At 41.5% G+C, this 21,250-nt stretch overlaps 1 protein-coding gene across 9 annotated transcripts in view; it reads right to left on the reverse strand.

Moving 5' to 3' along the window:
- Nucleotides 1–21,250, reverse strand: part of fam193b (family with sequence similarity 193 member B) — a 100,203-nt gene that overhangs the window by 19,573 nt on the left and 59,380 nt on the right. For 8 of the 9 annotated variants that reach the window (XM_073067742.1, XM_073067741.1, XM_073067739.1 and 5 more), the window contains 4 exons: nucleotides 9,083–9,599; nucleotides 5,608–5,800; nucleotides 3,478–3,708; nucleotides 577–1,720 (listed from right to left, as the gene is read on the reverse strand). In XM_073067742.1, coding sequence (XP_072923843.1) covers nucleotides 577–1,720; nucleotides 3,478–3,708; nucleotides 5,608–5,800; nucleotides 9,083–9,599 — 2,085 coding nt within the window. The remainder of the gene's footprint in view (nucleotides 1–576; nucleotides 1,721–3,477; nucleotides 3,709–5,607; nucleotides 5,801–9,082; nucleotides 9,600–21,250) is intronic. The other variant, XM_073067740.1, reaches the window with a different exon arrangement.

The raw sequence follows: 21,250 nt of genomic DNA on the forward strand, positions 1-21,250 counted from the left end.
AAAATAGGAGACCCAGAGGCTCCACTTTAATGAATCCTACATTTCCAATTCTAAAATCAAGGTGTATCTCTTTAGCCCTTTACATTCAAATTTTTGGTTGAGACCAAAAACTGGTACAACTGAGGAGCACCGTAACAAGCCTAACAACCGTAACCAACCCATACATAGTTTCACTGGCAAACTAAGTTTTGCAAACAATAGTTCTCACCATATTAATACTGCAATATAGGTTATCTGCAAATGAGAATGATTTCAAGGGCATAATCTAGCTTCAATATAATGACTGCATGCATTATTACATTCTTCATGCACAGGATAGATTCCAGTCTTTCCATTTGTTCCTATTACAGGTTCAAAATGCCCTATTATTGTTCACTACTTCAAACAAAAATTATTGCCTTTACCCAATCTAAATGATAAAATGGAAGGGCCATTACATTCCATCACTTCAGACAAGTGACAAAAACCAAGCCCTGTCTGCTTAAAGAACTTCTCTAACAGTCTAATTGCTTGGTCAGACACAAAAATCTTTCAGGGGCTCAATAGGAAATAAAATATATACCGATTAAAACTTACCAACAGAATTGTTGGTCTTGTCATGTTTCTTCTTTTTGCCTTTCCTGTTCTTTCCCTTTGACTGAGACATTTCAGATAATGCCTGCTGCTCTTCTTTAACTCCCTTAAGTTCAGGGCCTTCCAGCTTTTCGGTGTTTGAGTTTTTAGTGTTGCATTTCCTGACCTCACCAGCTTCAGAGTTGCTAAGAACACAGACTCCCTTCACTTTGCCTTGTCGGGGCTCTTCACATTTGGCAATCATTGTCTTCACAGCATCTGCTGACTTGCCATCATGATACTGGTTTGCCTTATGTTTGGCAGTGGACTGCTTGGAACCCTGTACTTTTGGAATTGGAGGTTGCTCTTGTTCTTTTCTTGAAAGCACAGATTTACTCTTGGTCACCTCTGAAACCTGTTGCTTAGATTGCCTTGGCTGCTTTCCACTTTTTGATACTTGATCTATCACTTTCTGCTCTGATGAAGATTTATGCACCACCACTGCAACGTCACCTTCTAGTTCAGATGCTGAAGTGTTTTCAACCTTTGAAGATAATGGAGTGTTGCCTGTTGATTTCTTTCCTAATGAATTTTCAAGTACAAGCATATTAGAACCACTGTTATCTTGATCTGCGATAACTGTGTGCTTATTTCCAGTCAACAAATGGTTCTGCACAATCCCTGGCATTGTTGTCAAGGACAAGTTCAAATTGAGTTTCTGATGGTCTATTATTTTTGCCTCTTCCTTGTCCATGGTGGAATTACTGTCTATCAGGAAGCCCTTCCCAATAGGTGGTAACTCTGAAAAATCATCTCTGGGCAAATCACTTATATTAAAGTTTGCTTTGATGGAATCTCTAATCCTATCTTTAAGCTGTTCCAACCTGCTGGTTAAGATGCTACTTACACGCTGCAACTCCACTTGGTGCCACAGCTCTCGCTGATTAAGTTTTTCTTCTATATCATCCTGTAAGTGCTGGTTCAGCTTTGAAACTTTCTCCTCTATATTATCCTGAACATGCTGGTTGAATATCAATACCTTCTCTTCTATGCCCTCTTGTAAGTGTTGATTTATCACAGAAACTTTCTCCAAGTCTTGAATACGCATTGAAGAAGGGCATGGTCTCTCAAGCCTTTGATCGAATAACTCAGAACGAGCTTTCTCCTGCTACAGTACAGAAACAGAGCAGTAAAATTAAATGGGTGCTGTATCTCAGAAATTTAGACACCATTTCAGGCTGAAATTTCCACAGACAATACATTTGTGATAATGTAATATTAATAATTTTATCCTTCTGAATTATTGGACCCTGGTGTGGTAATAATAGAGAAAAAGCAAGACTTTTTAGAGATGATTTAAAAATAAATATTGAAGATGAATGAAGGGTCAAACAAAAGCTTGGTCAAAGACTCTGGCTTTTAAGGCAAGGGAGCTAGAGAAGATCTGGAGAAGATTCCAGGGTAATACTTGGATAACTGAAGTAGGATTGCCAGATGTTGGAGTGAAGAAAACGTTAAAGAAGAATTGTGGTAAGGGTTTGGGAGCATGGAAAGCATGGCGATAAGAGACTGATGTACCCAAGTACAAAAGATAGAGATAGTCAGGGCTATTTATTTTCACAGGAAGGAAAAAGTAACATGGAAATATATGCAAGCAAAAGATTTAGATTTGAAGCAGAGTTTGCAGACTAATATCAGTTACTGAGGACTATGAAATGGGCAAGGATAACTTTATTTGGAAAAAATATTTAAATTGGTTTGGAAAATATTTAACCAAGAGAATAACTTCAGGGATCAAATTACCATCTGCTAAAATTAAAACATCACCATTTATCATGAGAATTGATATAAATGAGTTTAATCTCAATTTACACAGAATAAAAAGCAACTTGGTTCACAGTACAACCAAACATGAAATAAAGCAAAAGTTTAATCTATTGTACATTACTGCTGTTACAGTATGGTCCTGATACTTCCATAGTCAATTAAGTCTTAAAATGGAGAAAATTTTGGTGTTTTGTTTAAAAATGACAACTGAATTAACCATCCTTAAGACAGACAGAAGGGCTATATTCAGCAGTATTAATGCTGGCTCAACCTACTAAGTCCTGACGACAAATCAATCAAGACAGACAGGAAGTATCAGTTTTTTCATATCCAAGGGATTTCCTGAATCAAATCCAGGCTGCAGTTTTCAAGTAGTGCCAAGTCTCAAGTATTGACAGAATGTACAGTACTGTGCAAGGGTATTAAGCACATGTCTATAGCTAGGGTGCCCAAGACTTTTGCATAGAATTGTATTTGTCAACATGGAACAGAGAGAGGCTTTGTAAATCTTTTGGGAGCAAAGAATCTTGGGAATGGCAAGGGTGGAGCACTGTGGGACAGGTAGCAGAGAAGGAGCGTCGGGGTGGGAAGTTGCATGGGTGCAGACACACCCAGCCCTAAGACACCAAGCAAGGTCATTTGATTCAAAACAATTGGCTTATTTGTCATTACAGAATGTCTCTTTGGTGCTTCCCACTCCCTTCTCCTTTGCTCAACCATGACTCCCCTGTCCTTACCCCCTTCCCACTTGCAATCCACAATAGAGAACCATGTCAGAATCAGATTTATCATCACTCACATACGTCATGAAATTTGCTTTTTTTTGCAGCAGTACAGTACAATGCATAAATTAAAATAAAGGGCTGTGCAAAAGTCTTGGGCACCTTGGCTATATAGAAGTACCTAAGACTTTGGCACAGTACTGTAGTTTAATGTGCTTCAGTCTATCTAGCTCAAGTTAGTGATGAAGCTGACACAGCCTCATCATCCAAGTGCTCTTATCAAAGAGCTCCAAAGAACAAACAAACCAAATTATTCTTGGCATCTGAAACTAACTGTCCCTTCCTTAAGCTCCTCTTACATAGTTATAAAACGTACTTTTTTCTGCTTGTGCCGTGCTCTTTTAGCTGCCTTGGTGCTGTTGGCTGGTTTCTGCTCTGAGCTGTTGATGTAGTTTAACAGATCTTCAACATTCCTCTCATCCACAGGTGGTTCCCGGATTGACCCATTGCTTGCTTTTTGTGGGAGCTCTTCTTTGCGCTTTGTCAGCCGTGTTCTCAGCTTCTCCCGGATTTCAGTGTAGTTCCTACTTGTAGGAGCTGCAGGAGGCTTGAATAGAATTATAAATGCACCTATTTGCCTATATGTCAAGAAACTGATAGTGCTTTACACCAATGCTAAATTGTCTTTTTGATATGTATTCCTAATTTTTGAGACTATGAATGTCAGTGTTACACTGAACCTTTATATTCTTCAATATTTACATTATATATTACTCTTCAAGTGTATAATTTTGACAGCTTCAGCCTTAACTGTTGGCACATATGAATGGTGCATGCCACACAGAGTATAAAAATTAGAAATGCAGTCATGATTCCAAGACATCATTTTTTGAAAAGCAATTCAGTAGTTTGGCCTCATCAGACCATCACTACAATCAGATTTAGAATGAGGGGTTGGCGAAAAACTGTTTTGACAAATAATTGAAAACATTACGAAAATGATGAGAGTGGTAGAGCAATCAAGAATATTTCTTGAATTTTATTGAATTTTTAGCAAAACAGCTATTGCAAGATTCAATCTTGTGAACCAATTTATCCAAATGAAAGGGAGGATGCAACAATCATATTTGGCCTTGACAATTTTGGGTCATTTAAAATCCTTCAAACTTCATAAATTGCCTTTGAGTTCTGCAGGCAAATTCCGTAGCCAATCTCCTTTCACCACAAGGTCAGAGTAATACAGCATGGAAACAAGCCCTCTTTCTCCAATGGAACATGCCAACCACACGATCCTCCCTGCTACTCCCATTCAGCCCATAATCCTCCAAGCCCTTCCCCTTTCATGTACCAATCTGAATATCTCTTAAAAGTTGCCTGCCTTGACCACTTTGTGTGGTAGCTTGCTCCAGATACTCACTACCCTCTGCTTAAAGAAGTTACCTGTTAGGTTTCTTTTAAATATATCCCCTCTTATTGTGTAGCTGTATCTTCCAGGATTAAACTCCCCCAACCCTGAGGAAAAGACGACGACCATCCACTTTATTCATAATCCTCATGCTTTTATAACTTCTATGAGGTTGCTCCTCATTCTCTTATGCTCCATGGAATAAAGTTCCAGCGTGGGCAACTGCTCTATGTAACTCAACTCCTCCACTCCAGACACCATCCTTGTAAGTCTCTTCTGCACCTTCTCTTGCTTCATAATTTTTTTTATATAATAGGGTGACCAAAACTGTACACATTACTCCAAGTACAGCCTCACCAATGACTTGTTTAACTGAAACATAATATCCCTACTCCTAAACTTGATATCCTAGCTACTTGTACAGCCTTCTTCAGTGAGCTCGAAGGTCTCCCTGTTCTACAATACCCATCAGGGTTCTGACATTTATTGCCTAGGTACTACTCTGGTATGAATGTTCAAAATGCATCACTTCATATTCATCTAAGTTGAAATCTATTTATCATTCCTCGGCTCATTACTGATCAAGATCTTTTTGCAATTCATTGTAACCTGCTTTACTATCATCAAGACCTTCTAATTTAGTGTCATCAGCAAGCTTGCTAATCTCATCATGTAGATTTATATCCAAATCATTTACATAAATATTTTATAAAAGAGGCCCCAACACTGGCCTCTGGGATATCCTACTAGTCACAGAATCCAGTCAGAGAATCAACTTTCAACCATCACCCTCTTCATCAAGTCAATTTTGAACCTACCCCTGAAGCTCCCCTGAATTTGTGATCTAATCTTTCAGATCTGCCTGTCATGCAGGATTTTGTTAAACTAAAGTCCATGAAGACAACATTCACTTCATCTATCCCCTTAGTTACTTCTTTGAAGATTCTAAAGGATTTGTCAGACTTGACAGCACACTCACAAAACCATGCTATTTCTGATTGGTCATTGATTATCCAAGCGATGGTAGATCTTCTCCCTCAGAATTCCTTCCAACAGCTTCCCTACAACCAAATGTTAACTCTCTACTGAGGTTGCACTCACCGGTCCGTGACCAAAGAATTCACAATAGCAACAATCACAGTATTTTCCTTCTTTTTGATTGGCAGAATGAGATGTACATGAGCTGTGCTCTGAGCAGCTATCATCTTCTTCCAGACTTTCATCTGCATTGTGCATTCGTGTAGGACTATAGGCGGTTTCATTTGTGCACAAACGACTTTTGCATGACTGGTCCCTGGAAAGAGGCAACCAAAAATTTTTGAAAATTAAATATTACCTTTGAACTCTCCCAGCACACTCCATAAAGGTCACTCCTTATCAGAGAAAATCAGGTTGGTGCTGGATCTCAAGAGGAATTTGTGGAATGCCTATAAGACAGCTTTTTAGAGCAATCTGTGGTTGAGCCCACTAAGGAAAAGGCAATTCGGGATTGGGTGTTATATAATGACGCAGATTTGATTAGGAAGCTCAAGGTAAAGGAGCCCTTAGGAGCCAGTGATCCTAGTATGAAATTCACACTGCAGCTTGAGAGGGAGAAGCCAAAATCCAATGTTATCGATATTACAGTGGAGAAAGCGAACGAGAAAGGACCAGCACAAAGTTGATTGGAAGGGGGCACTAGCAGGGATGATGGCAGAGCAACAATGGCTGAAGCTTCTGCGAGCTATTCAGAAGATGCAGGATAGGTTCATTCCGAAGTAGAAGTGCTCTACAGAGCGTACGAGGCAATCATGGCTGCAAGGCAACATCAAAGCAAGAGAGGGCAGATGACGTAGCAAAAATTTGTGGGAAGCTAGAGAACTGGGAAGCTTTTAAAAACCAACGGAAAACCAATTGAAAATATCATGAGAAAAGATGAAATATGAAGGTAATCTAGCCAAAAATATAAAAGAGGATAGCAAAAGTTTATTTCAAATATATTAACAGTAAAAGAGAGGCAAGAGTGGATATCAGACTGATATTCAGAATTTTGTCTGACAAAGCTGGTGCAATTCTTTGAAAACACAAAGGCAGGGTAGTAGACAAAGGACAGTCAGTGGATGTTGTTGACTTGGATTTTCAGGAACTCCTTCGACGAGGTACCACACGTGAGGCTGCTAAGCAAGATAAGGGTCCATGGTGTTACAAAAGAGATATGAGAAAGGACAGAATATTGGCTGACCAGAAGGAGACAAAGAGTGGAAATAGAAGAGGCCTTTTCTGGTTGCTAATCGTGATTATTAATATTCTGTAAGGGTCGGTCTTGCGTCCGCTACATTCCTTGTTATATTTTAATGATCTGGATGATGGAATTGATGGCTTTGTGGCCATGTTTGCAGAAGGACTTGAACAGTTTAGGAGAATGGCAAATAAGAGACTGGTTGAATTCAGTATAATTCCTATAGTGGGTAAGTCTAGCTGGAATAGGATGAGGAGAAATATCTTTAGCTAGAGGGTGGTTAATCTGTGGAGACAATTGCCACAGACAGAAATCGAGTCACTGGGTATACTTAAAGCAGAGGTTCATAGGTTCTTGATTTGTGAGGATATCCAAGATTACAGGAAGAAAGCAGGAGAATGGTGTTGAGAAGGTTAATCAATCAGCCACGATGTAATTGCGAAGCAGACTCAAAGGGCAGAAAGGCCGAATTCTGCTCCTATATTTTATAATTTCCATTTTATGCTCCGCTGTTAATTCCAGGTACAATTTTTTCCTGCACATTTGTAGACATTTTCACCTTTAAGTTTCACTGTTTCAAATAACTTCACTCCCCCCTTCCAGCATGCGACATTTTTTTTAATCAAAATGACATTTTGCAACCTTGCAATAAATCAAAATAACGGGCTTAACTAATACTGGATTTAACAAAAACTGTATTTAATTTTTTTGCATTGTCACTGAAGACCAATTAACTAGAACCACCTTGCATCAGAAAATTTAGTGCTCCTGATTCAGAGTAGGCAGATTTAAATCGTTAGAGAGGGAATTATGCAAAATCAATTTTAAAATTATCAGTTAAGAATGGTTTCTGTTAAACATTCAACTGTTGCTCCACTGAACTTGATTCTTTCTACTATCTTTTTCCTCTGGTATAGTTTCTTCAGACTTACACCGGTGATACTTCAGGTGTCCTGCACTACTTGGACAGTTTCCGATACCCCTGCCCCAATCAGATTATCTCACCATGGATGTACCATCCCTCCATATTTCCATCCCACATCAGGAGGCTAGGAGGGCCCTCAAATTCTTTCTTGAGCAGAAATCCAATCAATCCCCCTACAAACAGACATACAAAGCCCAACTTGCTGGACATCTCCCATAGCACTGCCATTAGCAACAAAAAACAAAAAGAAAACAAACAACAAAAAGCACAAAACCCCTCTAACCAATCTGACCAGACAACTCATGGCAACCATGACTTCCACCCATCAATGGTATTCACTTTGTCTAGTCAATTTGTGCAGGACATCCAAAGAAGCCTATTAAGATGCTCACTATCATCAAATCCATGACGTTATTTTTAGAATCATGAGGGCAACAATAAGTTATTCGCTCACATATGCAATTAAAACAATTTTGTTCACTAATTATGGAGTACCCTATACTGCACAGCTCTGCACTGGAAGGTACAATGAGTAAAAAAATGTTTTCAGAGAAGGGTTTACGAGAACACGCAGCTGATGAGAAGCTACAGCAGGGAGCTTCTCAAAGAAAGAGGGACCAGACCAATACAGGCCAGACCAAATTGTGAAGTGAGCAGCAGTAAAACAAGGTTTTGATTTTGTTTGCATTGAGGATCAAATTTTTTGACATATACTTTAGGCAAATTCAAAACCTTGCTCTCCACATGATTACCTTTCCCCTTCCGTACATTAACACAAATCAAATTAAATCACAGAACTGAAATAATAATTACAAAAGTCATTGTAGGCATTGTAAAGAAAAATCTCTAATAAATTGGGAAACTGTAACTAGTATTATTGGGGCAAGGTCCATAATGAGCATGGTGTTTAATCATGCCCAACCCTGGCTGGTTTAATCACAGGTAATCCACTCACTCAAGACTCCTATCTCTGGAGAAGGCTAAACTCTTTCACGAGTTGTACAATTTGTAGCGGAAGATATTTAATCCAAGTATTTAAAAGAGAACCTCAAGTAATTAGCAGTTTCAACAAGGCTGGAAGGAAATTAAAAACTTTCTCTATTGTGTTCTTTTTTTTTTAAATCGGAAGAGGCAAGACCTTCACATAAACAGAAAATGCAAGAAACACTCAGAAAGTCAGACAGCCTCTGCAGAAAGAGAAATTGAGTTGAAGTTTCTTTCTCTGCCTACAGATGCTGCCTAACCTGTTGAGTATTTCCAGTATCCTATGTTTTTTGTTCCAGGTTTCTGGAATCTACAGTTTCTTTTCTGACATTTGGTGTTTTGTATTTATATTCTAAACAGCCCTTCAGTCCAAATTGCAACATCCAATCTTACTATAAAATCTCTAATCATATTACTTAAGAAGCAACGTTTGTAAAAAAAATACTAACCTGCAGATTCCACTGCTTGAAGCAGCTGGATTTGGTGTCGTTGTTACTGGGCAAGCTCCATTATAATGGCTGGTGCAAATAGGGGCAGCTGCTGTAGTCTTTGGGAATAACCCATTGTTTGGAATATGAGAGTTAGCACTTGGAGGCACTGGGGTCACAAGCACACCTGTAGAAGCAGCAACAGAGTTTTTTGAAATCAAGGACACATCTGGAGACAGATTATTAGTCAGGGAAACTGCAGAGGTCTTGTGAACATGAGGCAGAACTTGTGGGATACCAGATGCCACAGGCGTTTTCCTATTTGAATTGGAGGAGGATACAGTGCTATGTGGTACAGTACATTGGGTTGTAGAAGTTGGGTGTCCATGCTGTTGGATGGTAACCGCTGACTCATTTGCAACTTCAGGAGACTTTGGTGCTGTAAGAGGATGTTGATGAGAGGACAAGCCTGTGGGACTGTTAGGAGGTGCTGCAAGGACAGAATACCTGTGATCTTCTGTGCAGTGAAACTCGCCACCTAGAAGACAAAATCCTGCAGGTTATAAAGAAATACCAAGCTCTGTTTAACATCAGAATGGGGAAAATCCAGTACTTTCATCTCCATACGTTAATATTGGTGAACCATTTCACAGAAATTAAAATAGAGATATCCTTTATCTCTTTGTGAACAGATTTAAAACAAGCTAACCCTGCAAAGAGACAACTCAAAAAATATACTGGTAAATAGAATCAAATCTCACAGTTTTTAAAAACGAAAAATAACTAAGAACATTAACTCACTTGACATCTAATTTCCAAATTTTAGCTGCTACTGTGACCTGCATCTTCCCCACATCCTTATTTAGATTACAAAGCAGATGAATCTGAGACACTGCTGGCCTTCAAATTGAAAGACAGCAGTATCTCTACAAGAGTGCTATGCTCAGGAGTAGGAAGATGTATTTCCATGGGTAATACATGGCCATATAGTGCCCAAGTGGAACAAAATGCAAAGAATCAGGTATTCCATTTTGGATCCTCAGCAGGAATTACTTGACTTGAGCCACTATATCTACATCATTTAACCACTTCCTAATCAGAAGATCACAATGTGCAGATTGGAAATAACATCTCCATCTCACTGCCAATTAACACTGGCACTGCTCTACTCTCTCTATGCCCATGACTGTATGGCTAGGCATAGCTCAAACAGCATCTATAAATTTGCCTGTGATACAATCATTGTTGGTAGAATCTCAGGTGGTGATGAAAGAACATACAGGAGTGAGATACACCAGTTAGTTGAGTGGTGTTGCAGCAACAACCTTAGGAGTTTCAGGAGATTTGGTTTGTCAACTAAAACACTCGAAAACTTCTTCAAATGTACCTTGAAGCGCATTCTCACTGGATGATTCACTGCCTGTTTGGGGGGGTGGGGGGAGGCTACTGGAAAAGGTCAAAATAAGTTACAGAAACTTACAAACTTAATCAGCTCTTATCATGGGTCTGTAATATCCAATACATCTTCAAGGAGCAGTGCCTTAGGAAGGCGGCATCCATCATTTAGGATCCCCACCACCCAGGACACGCCCTCTTCACACTGTTACCATTGGGAAGGAGGTACAGAAGCCTGAAAGCACACACTCAGCGATTCAGGAACAGCTTCTTCCCCTCTGCCATCTGATTTCTAAATGGGGACCGAACCCATGAACACTACCTCACTACTACTTTTACTTCTGTTATTTTGCACTATTTTAACTATTTAAGTTAAATATATATACACACAATGTAACTCTGTTTTTTTCTCTATATTTATTTATCATGCATAACATTATACTGCTGCCATAAAGTTAACATATCTCACATCTACTGGTGATATTAAATCTGATTCGGATTCTGGAGTCCAGGTTTGATCAATGCATTTCAACTATTCGCATGATGCCTAGGAACCTTCTCATTTATTTTTCATTATTCCCCTTGAAATAAATGGCTTACTTGGTCAGTTCAAAAGGTAGTTAATAGTCAACCAGTTACATGGAGTCACTGAATAAGAAAGGCAAGTCTCCTGGGACATTAATTGATGAAAATTCAACATTTTGCACAGGAAAAGAGATTACGAAATGAAGGCTTTAGAATTTCCAAAAGGGCAGGGAAAATAATATGGATATGTTGAACCAAAGAATACACATAGAACTTGAAGGGGATTAAATTCAATCTGCAGACTAGTATTTTGATTAGCAAATAGCTTAATTAATGGAAAGGATTTCCTTGTTAGACAGTGGAAAAATATATATCTCTTGTTGTGAACAGCCAACCCCTTATTTGATCTGATTCTAGCCAGGAGAAATCTCACCACATCTACTCTGTCAAGTCCTGTTAGAATTTTCTGTGATTCAGTGAGATCATCTCTCTCAACTCCAGAGTAGAGGCCCAATATGTTTAATCTCATCATAGAATAAACTCACCAGCACTAAGGAGTCAATCTGGTGATCACAGTATACTTAGCTGGTGCACCCTCATCTACTCTTCCAATTACAACCTCAAAAAGAGTTTCAGCAGATGTGTCACACTTGATTAACCTTCCACAATCCATCTTGAGCTTGCTTCATCCTATTACTGTCCTGCTATGTCTTCCTGAATAATAAATACAACATTTTCTGTAATTGTTTTCAGGTCCAATTTCTCTCCTGTTCTGCCCTTCCCCACTTCTTAAACTGTAGAATTATATTTACTATCTCCAAACACATGGGAAACCTTTGAGAAACTCTGGAAATGATGAGCAATGCATCCATTGGCTCCATGGACATATCATTCATAACCCTGGCATGCAGCTCCCAGAAATTTAATCATTTCCCAATGCATTCTTTTAAAACTCATACTAACTTCTTGAGCACCTTGTTCACTCTAAACTTCCAATCCGCCAATCCTTCCAGCTAGTTTCTATGTCATTGTCTTTGAACACAGACGCAAACATTTCTTTAAATTCTCTGCCATTTAGTTACTTCCCAGTAAATTTTCTCCCGTCTTGGTCTGCAAGGGATCCACATTAGCAATACTTTAACATATTTCTTGCCCGGTAATTCTCATATACAACTTCTCCTTTTCTTATCAATGCCTTGACCCTCATTGCTGACATAGAACTTTCCAAATCAGCTAACTTTGTTTTCTTGGCAAGATTGTAAACCTTCTCCTTTCATCTAATATTAACTTTGACTTCATTCAATACCTTAACTGTTGGTCTTTTCTTGTCTCAAAAATGAACATACATTACTTGTAAATTAATTACTTAAAAATTAGCCATTGTTTGGTTATGGCAATACATCTTAAGTTTCCTGTGCTATCATAACCAATTCATGGTTTTATTTTTTAATGTATAAAGTTCTGTAATATAATTTTTCCCCAAGACCTTTAGCTATCCGATCATAAACTGACCTCTTCTTTACACAATACTGGATCTCAAAACTACTCCCTCATGAGCTCACTAAGATATTTGTCTAGAAAACCATGTTTTATATACTCCATGCACAATCACCCTCAACATTATTACTGCTAATAGCAGTAATGTGTAGACTCTCACATGGTGGATTGGATAGTGGACTACTTGACAGATAGACCTCAGTATGTGCGGTTGGGAGACTGTAGGTCTGACACGGTGGTCAGCAGCACAGGAGCGCTGCAGGGAACCGTACTCTCTCCGGTCCTGTTCACCCTGTACACATCAGACTTCCAATATAACTCGGAGTCCTGCCATGTGCAGAAGTTCGCTGATGACACTGCCATAGTGGGGTGTGTCAGGAATGGACAGGAGGAGGAGTATAGGAAACTGATACAGGACTTTGTGATATGGTGCAACTCAAACTACCTGCGTCTCAATGTTAGACAAGAAGCTAGACTGGACTGCCAACACAGATGCCTTGTGCAGGAAGGCACAGAGTCGACTGTACTTCCTTAGAAGGTTGGCGTCATTCAATGTCTGTAGTGAGATGCTGAAGATGTTCTATAGGTCAGTTGTGGAGAGCGCCCTCTTCTTTGTGGTGGCGTGTTGGGGAGGAAGCATTAAGAAGAGGGACGCCTCACGTCTTAATAAGCTGGTAAGGAAGGCGGGCTCTGTCGTGGGCAAAGTACTGGAGAGTTTAACATCGGTAGCTGAGCGAAGGGCGCTGAGTAGGCTACGGTCAATTATGGAAAACTCTGAACATCCTCTACATAGCACCATCCAGAGACAGAGAAGCAGTTTCAGCGACAGGTTACTATCGATGCAATGCTCCTCAGACAGGATGAAGAGGTCAATACTCCCCAATGCCATTAGGCTTTACAATTCTACCGCCAGGACTTAAGAACTTTTTAAAAGCTATTATTAATGCTTTTTGAGATAGTGATTTAGATGCATATCATATTTTCTTACTGAGTTAAGTATTGTATGTAATTAGTTTTGCTACAACAAGTGTATGGGACATTGGAAAAAAGTTGAATTTCCCCATGGGGATGAATAAAGTATCTATCTATCTATCTATCTAATTTGACTTGGTCCAATTTTCTCCTTTCTACTATGCCTTGCATTAGTATTTCCTAAAAAAAAGTAAAAATTTAAGATTGCTACACTCCTATAAACAGCATAATCCTTTTAATCTAATGAAATCTTCAACCTCTTTTGCAATATCGCTACATGCAAAAGTCACAGTGATCACCTTTTCCCTAAAGGCTAATCTGAATACAACTAGAATTTTGCAATTTGAACTACTGAGAGCTAGAAGCGGCCATCGTCAGAGCTTGAGAAGGAGAGGATTCACGGGATTTTTCAGTTTTTTAAACGACCAACCAATTGGGAGCAGAGGAGCTGAAGACAGCCGGTCAGCTAGCACACTATAAAAGAAGTTTCGTCTAGCAAAGTGGCCATTGTCAGAGTGGACTGAGTCAGAGTGGGACGGCTTTGGCTCAACAGGCTTCGGCGTGAACAGGCAGTGGCAAGGGTCAGTTCTGGTAAGTTTTTTTTCTCATTCGATTTCTTTTTTAACTAGTAAGTTTAGAAAGAATGCCAGGCAGGATGTTAGAATACTCCTCTTGCAGGATGTGGGAAGTCAGGGAGACCTCCAGTGTCCCTGACAACGACACCTGCAAGAAGTGCATCCAGCTGCAGCTCCTAACAAACTGCATTAGGGAACTGGAGCAGGAGCTGGATGACCACCGGATCATTCCGGAGAATGAGGAGTTTATAGCTAGTAGTTTCAGGGAAGTAGCTACACCAAAGGAGCAGGGCACAGGTAACTGGGTTACTGTCAGGCAAGGGAAGGGGAAAGGGCAGGCTGAGCAGGGCTCCCCTGTGGCCAGTCCTCTCAACAACAAGTATACCGATTTGGATACTGTTGATGGGGGGAGGTAACTTACCTGGGACAAGCTGCGGTAGCCGGATCTCTGGCACTGAGTCTGGTTCTGCAGTGCAGAAGGGAGGGTGGAAGAAGAGGACAGCGGTAGTGATAGGGGACTCGATAGTTAGAGGGACAGACAGGAGGCTCTGTGGTCGTGACAGAGACTCCCAGATGGTTTGTTGCCTCCCAGGTGCCAGGTTCAGGGATTTCTCGGATCACATACATAGCGTTCTGAAATGGGAGGGTGAGCAGCCAGATGTCATGGTACACATCGGTACCAATGATGTAGGAAGAACGAGTGAGGAGGTCCTGAAGAATGTGTATAGAGAGCTTGGTAGGAAGTTAAAAAGCAGGACCTCGAGGGTAGTAATCTCAGGATTGCTACTGTGCCACATGCCAGTGAGGCTAAGTGTAGGATGCTCTGGAGGATGAACACGTGGCTGAGGAAATGGTGTAGGGGACAGGGTTTCAGATTTTTGGATCATTGGGACCTTTTCTGGGGCAGGTAGGACCTGTACAAGAGAGACCGGTTACACCTGAACTACAGGGGGACCAAAGTCGCAGGGAGGTTTGTTAGTGCAGTTGGGGAGGATTTAAACTAGATTTGTAGGGGGATGGGAACCAGAGTGCCAGAGCAGATAGTGGAGCGAGGCTGAAAATAAATGTTAAAAGTTCATGCAAAGTCAGAAATAGAAGGGTTGTGTGTGGTGGTAATAATCTTCTGAGGTGCGTCTATTTCAATGCGAGGAGTAGTGTGGGGAAGGCAGACGAGCTGAGGGTGTGGATTGACACATGGAATTATGACATTGTAGCCATTAGTGAAACTTGGCTACAGGAGGGGCAGGACTGGCAGCTTAATGTTTCAGGGTTCCGATGTTTCAGATGTGATGGAGGCAGAAGGATGAAGGGTGGGGGGGGGGGGGTGGGGAGGTGGCATTGCTAGACAGGGAAAATGTTACAGCAGTACTCAGGCAGGACAGATTAGAGGGCTTGTCTACTGAGGCCATATGGGTGGAGCTGAGAAACAGGAAAGGTATGACCACATTAAAGGGGTTGTATTATAGACAACCCAATAGTCAGTGAGAATTGGAGGAGCAAATCTGCAGAGGAATAGCAGACAACTGCAGAAAACAAAGTTGTGATTGTAGGGGATTTTAATTTTCCACATATTGATTGGGACTTCCATACTGTTAAAGGTCTAGAAGGGTTAGAGTTTGTAAACTGTGTTCAGGAAAGTTTGCTAAATCAATCTCTTTACTCAGAGAGTGGTAGCTGTGTGGAACAAGCTTCCAGTAGAAGTGGTAGAGGCAGGTTCGATTTTGTCATTTAAAAAAAAAATTGGATAGGTACATGGGACAGGAAAGGAATGGAGGGTTACGGGCTGAGTGCAGATAGGTGGGACTAGGTGAGAGTAAGTGTTCAGCACGGACTAGATGGGCCGAGATGGCCTGTTTCCATGCTGTAATTGTTATATGGTTATATATAGAGGTACCAACTAGAGAGAATGCAATATTAGATCTCCTATTAGGAAACAAGTTAGGACAAGTGACAAAAAACACTTTGGGTCTAGTGATCATAACGCCATTATAGTTTCAACTTGGTCATGGATAAAGATAGATCTGGTCCTCGGGTTGAGGTACTAAACTGGAAAAAGGCTAAATTTGAAGAAATGAGAAAGGATCTAAAAAGCGTGGATTGGGACAGGTTGTTCTCTGGCAAGAATGTGATCGGTAAGTGGAAGCACTTCAAAGGAGAAATATTGAGAGTGCAGAGTTTGTATATTCCTGTCAGGATTAAAGGCAAAGTGAATAAGAATAAGGAACCTTGGTTCTCGAGGGATATTGGAAATCTGATAAAGAAGAAGAGAGAGATGTATGACAGGTATAGGCAACAAGGAGCAAATAAGGTGTTTGAGGAGTATAAAAAGTGCAAGAAAATACTTAAGAAAGAAATCAGGAGGGCTAAAAGAAGACATGAGGTTGCTTTGGCAGTCAGGGTGAAGGATAATCCTAAGAGCTTCCACAGGTATATTAAGAGCAAAAGGATAGTAAGGGATAAAATTTGTCCTCTTGAAGATCAGATAGGTCAACTATGTATGGAACCAAAAGAAATGGGCGAGATCTTAAATGGGTTTTTTGCATCTGTACTTACTAAGGAAACTGGCAAGGAGTCTATGGAAATAAGGCAAACAAGTAGTGAGGTCATGGAACCTATACAGATTAAACAGGAGGAGGTGCTTGCTGCCTTGAGGCAAATCAGAAGAGATAAATCCCCAGGACCTTGAAGGAGACTAGTGTTGAAATTGCAGGGGCCTTGGCAGATATATTTAAAATGTTAGTATCCATGGGTGAGGTGCCGGAGGATTAGAGGATAGCTCATGTTGTTCTGTTGTTTAGAAAAGGCTCTAAAAGTAATCCAGGAAATCATAGGCTGGTAAATTTGACTTCAGTAGAAGGTAAATTATTGGAAGGAGTACTGAGAGATAGGATCTACAAGTATTTGGATAGACAGGGACTTATTAGGTAGAGTCAACATGGCTTTGCGCATGGTAGGTCATGTTTAACCAGTCTATTAGAGTTTTTCGAGGAGGTTACCAGGAAATTGGATGAAGGGAAGGCAGAGGATGTTGTCTACATGGACTTCAGTAAGGCCTTGACAAGGTCCCGCATGGGAGGTTAGTTAGCAATTGAATCTTGCTAGGTATACATGGTGAGGTAGTAAATTGGATTAAACATTGGCTCAATGGGAGAAGCCAGAGAGTGGTAGTGGAAGATTGCTTCTCTGAGTGCAGGCCTGTAACTAGTGGTGTGCCACAGGGATCAGTGCTGGGTCCATTGTTATTTGTCATCTATATCAACGATCTGGATGATAACGTGGTAAATTGGATCAGCAAATTTGCTGATGATACAAAGATTGGAGGTGTAGTGGACAGTGAGGAAGGTTTTCAAAGCTTGTAGAGGGATTTGGACCAGCTGGAAAAACGTGCTGACAAATGGCAGATGGAGTTTAATGCAGAAAAGTGTGAGGTATTGCACTTTGAAAGGACAAATCAAGGTAGAACATACAAGGTAAATGGTCGGACACTGAGGAGTGCAGTAGAACAGAGGGATCTGGGAATGCAGATACAAAATTCCCTAAAAGTGGCGTCACAGGTAGATAGGGTAGGAAAGAGAGCTTTTGGCACATTGGCCTTTATAAATCAGAGTATTGAGTATAAGAGTTGGAATGTTATGGTGAGGTTGTATAAGACATTGGTGAGGCTGAGTTTGGAGTATTGTATGCAGTTTTGGTCACCTAATTACAGGAAGGATATTAATAAGGTTGAAAGAGTGCAGAGAAAGTTTACAAGGCTGTTGCCAGACCTTGAGAAACTGAGCTGCAGAGAAAGGTTGAATAGGTTAGGACTTTATTCCCTGGAACGTAGAAGAATGAGTGGGGATTTGATAGAGGTGTATAAAATTATGATGGGTATAGATAAAGTGAATGCAAGCAGGCTTTTTCCACTGAGGCTAGGGGAGAAAAAAAACCAGAGGACATGGGTTAAGGGTGAAAAGGGAAAAGTATAAAGGGAACATTGGGGGAGCTTCTTCACACAGAGAGTAGTGGGAGTGTGGAATGAGCTGCCAGTTGAAGTGGTGAATGCGGGCTCTCTTTTAACATTTAAGAAAAACTTGGACAGGTACATGAATGAGAGGGGTATGGAGGGATATGGTCTAATGCAGGTCAGTGGGACTAGGCAGAAAAATGGTTCGGCACAGCCAAGAAGGGCCAAAAGGCCTGTTTCTGTGCTGTAATGTTCAATGGTTCTATTCAACTTCATGCCTCAGCACCCATTGCTCAGTTAGAAAATTCAGAAGTTGCACAACACTCCAAGAGAACTTCCTCTTGACTTTGGAATTATATAGACACCCTTTATCCCAAGATAAACCCTGTCAATTAATTTCTCAAAGCAATATGAATTTTAAAGGTCCTCTTCTAGCCTTTGCTGAAGCTCTTATTATTCGTGGATTTAATCTCTCCCCAAATAGGTTGCAGTTTTTAGGGATATAATTGGTACAGCACTTTTATTTTCCTCCATCCATACCAAATCTGGTTCCTGTTTTTCTGGGCCAAGATCATTCACCAATTCTAAATTCAAGTCATATGATATCTCAGATAACTAAGCTGCCCACCTTCTTAATTTTCCATTCTGCTTTTCTAAAGTATCCAGCTATTGTCATAATGCAATGAGGTCTCCCATGAAAGCTAAATGTCAAGCCCATTTTACTTTTAATGTTGCAAATTCGTCTTTATATAGATTTTATAACTTTAACTTTTTTTCCCCATAGCAATCCCTCAGGCCATCAGTTTGTTGGTGATTAATTGAGAGCCAACCAATGTAATTAGTCATCAGTTCTAATTCCAAATCACATTATTGCAATGGTAGAAAGAATTAAATTAACTTGAACACACACAAAATGCTGGTAGAACACAGCAGGCTAGGCAGCATTTATAGGGAGAAGCGATGTCGACGTTTCGGGCCGAGACCCTTCGTCAGGACTAACCGAAAGGAAAGATAGTAAGAGATTTGAAAGTAGAGGAGGGAGAGGGAAATGCGAAATGATAGGAGTAACCGGAGGGGATGGGATGAAGCTAAGAGCTGGAAAGGTGATCGGCGAAAGTGATACAGAGTTGGAGAAGGGAAAGGATCATGGGACGGGAGGCCTCAGGAGAAAGAAAGGGGGGGGGGCACTAGAGGGAGATGGAGAACAGGCAAACAAATATGTCAGGGATGGGGTAAGAAGGGGAGGAGGGGCATTAACGAAAGTTAGAGAAGTCAATGTTCATGCCATCAGGTTGGAGGCTACCCAGCCAGTATATAAGGTGTTGTTCCTCCAACCTGAGTTTGGATTCATTTTGACAATAGAGGAGGCCATGGATAGACATATCAGAATGGGAATGGGACGTCGAATTAAAATGTGTGGCCACTGGGAGATCCTGCTTTCTCTGGCAGACCGAGCGTAGGTGTTCAGCGAAACGGTCTCCCAGTCTGCGTCGGATCTCGCCAATATATAAAAGGCCACACCGGGGAGCACCGGACGCAATATACCACACCAGCCGACTCACAGGTGAAGTGTCGCCTCACCTGGAAGGACTGTCTGGGGCCCTGAATGGTGGTGAGGGAGGAAGTGTAAGGGCAGGTGTAGCACTTGTTCCGTTTACAAGGATAAGTGCCAGGAGGGAGATCGGTGGGAAGGGATGGGGGTACGAGTGGACAAGGGAGTGGCGTAGGGAGCGATCCCTGCGAAAAGCAGAAGGGGGGGGGGAAATGTGTTTGGTAGTGGGATCCCGTTGGAGGTGGCGAAGTTACGGAGAATTATATGTTGGACCTGGAGGCTAGTGGGGTGGTAGGTAAGGACAAGGGGAACCCTATCCTGAGTGGGGTGGCGGGTGGATGGGGTGAGGGCAGATGTGCAGGAAATGGGAGAGATGCGTTTGAGAGCAGAGTTGATGGTGGAAGAAGGGAAGCCCCTTTGCTTAAAAAAGGAAGACATCTCCTTCGTCCTGGAAAGAAAAGCCTCATCCTGAGAGCAGATGTGGTGGAGACAGAGGAATTGTGAGAAGGGGATAGCCTTTTTGCAAGAGACAGGGTGGGAAGAGGAATAGTCCAGGTAGCTGTGAGAGTCTGTAGGTTTATAGTAGATATCGGTAGATAGGCCGTCTCCAGAGATGGAGACAGAAAGATCAAGAAAGGGGAGGGAGGTGTCGGAAATGGATCAGGTAAATTTGAGGGCAGGGTGAAAGTTGGAGGCAAAGTTAATGCCGTCATCGATGTAGCGAAGGAAAAGAGGGGGATGGATACCAGTATAGCCTTGGAACATGGACTGTTCCACAAAGCCAACAAAAAGGCAGGCATAACTGGGACCCATACGGGTGCCCATGGCTACACCCTTGGTTTGGAAGAAGTGGGAGGAGCCAAAGGAGAAATTATTGAGAGTAAGAACTAATTCCGCTAGACGGAGAAGAGTGGTGGTAGAGGGGATTTGGTTAGGTCTGGAATCCAAAAAAACTGAAGAGCTTCGAGACCATCTCGGTGGGGGATGGAGGTATATAGGGACTGGACGTCCATGGTGAAAATAAGACGGTGGGGGCCAGGAAACTTAAAATCATTGAAAAAATTCAAAGCATGAGAAGTGTCACGAACATAGGTGGGAAGAGATTGAACAAGGGGGGATAAGACAGTGTCAAGGTATGCAGAAATGAGTTCAGTGGGGCAGGAGCAAGCTGAGACAATAGGTCTACCTGGACAGGCAGGTTTGTGGATCTTGGGTAGGAGGTAGAAACGGGAAGTGCGGGGTGTGGGAACTATGAGGTTTGTGGCAGTGGATGGGAGATCCCCAGAGCTAATAAGTTGGTGATGGTATTGGAGACAATGGCCTGGTGCTCCTTAGTGGGATCATGATCAAGGGGTAAATAAGAGATGTTATCAGAGAGTTGTCGCTGTGCCTCGGCCAGGTAGAGGTCAGTACGCCAGACAACAACTGCTCCCTCCATATCAGCAGGTTTTATAGTGAGGTTGGGATTGGTGCGGAGGGAGCGGAGAGCAGAGTGTTCGGAAGGAGTGAGGTTGGAATTGGAACAGGGTGTGGTGAAGTCAAGACGGTTGATGTCCCGTCGGGAATTTGCAATAAAGAGATCCAGAGCAGGTAGAAGACCAGAGCGGGGTGTCCATGATGAGGAGGAGGGTTGAAGACGGGAGAAGGGGTCATCGGTGGGTGTAGGAGAGTCCTTGTCCAAGAAGTAAGCTCAGAGATGGAGCCGGAGGAAGAAGAGTTCAGTGTCA

Source organism: Hemitrygon akajei, chromosome 15 (genome assembly GCF_048418815.1).
Source record: "Hemitrygon akajei chromosome 15, sHemAka1.3, whole genome shotgun sequence".
Lineage (NCBI taxonomy): Eukaryota > Metazoa > Chordata > Chondrichthyes > Myliobatiformes > Dasyatidae > Hemitrygon > Hemitrygon akajei.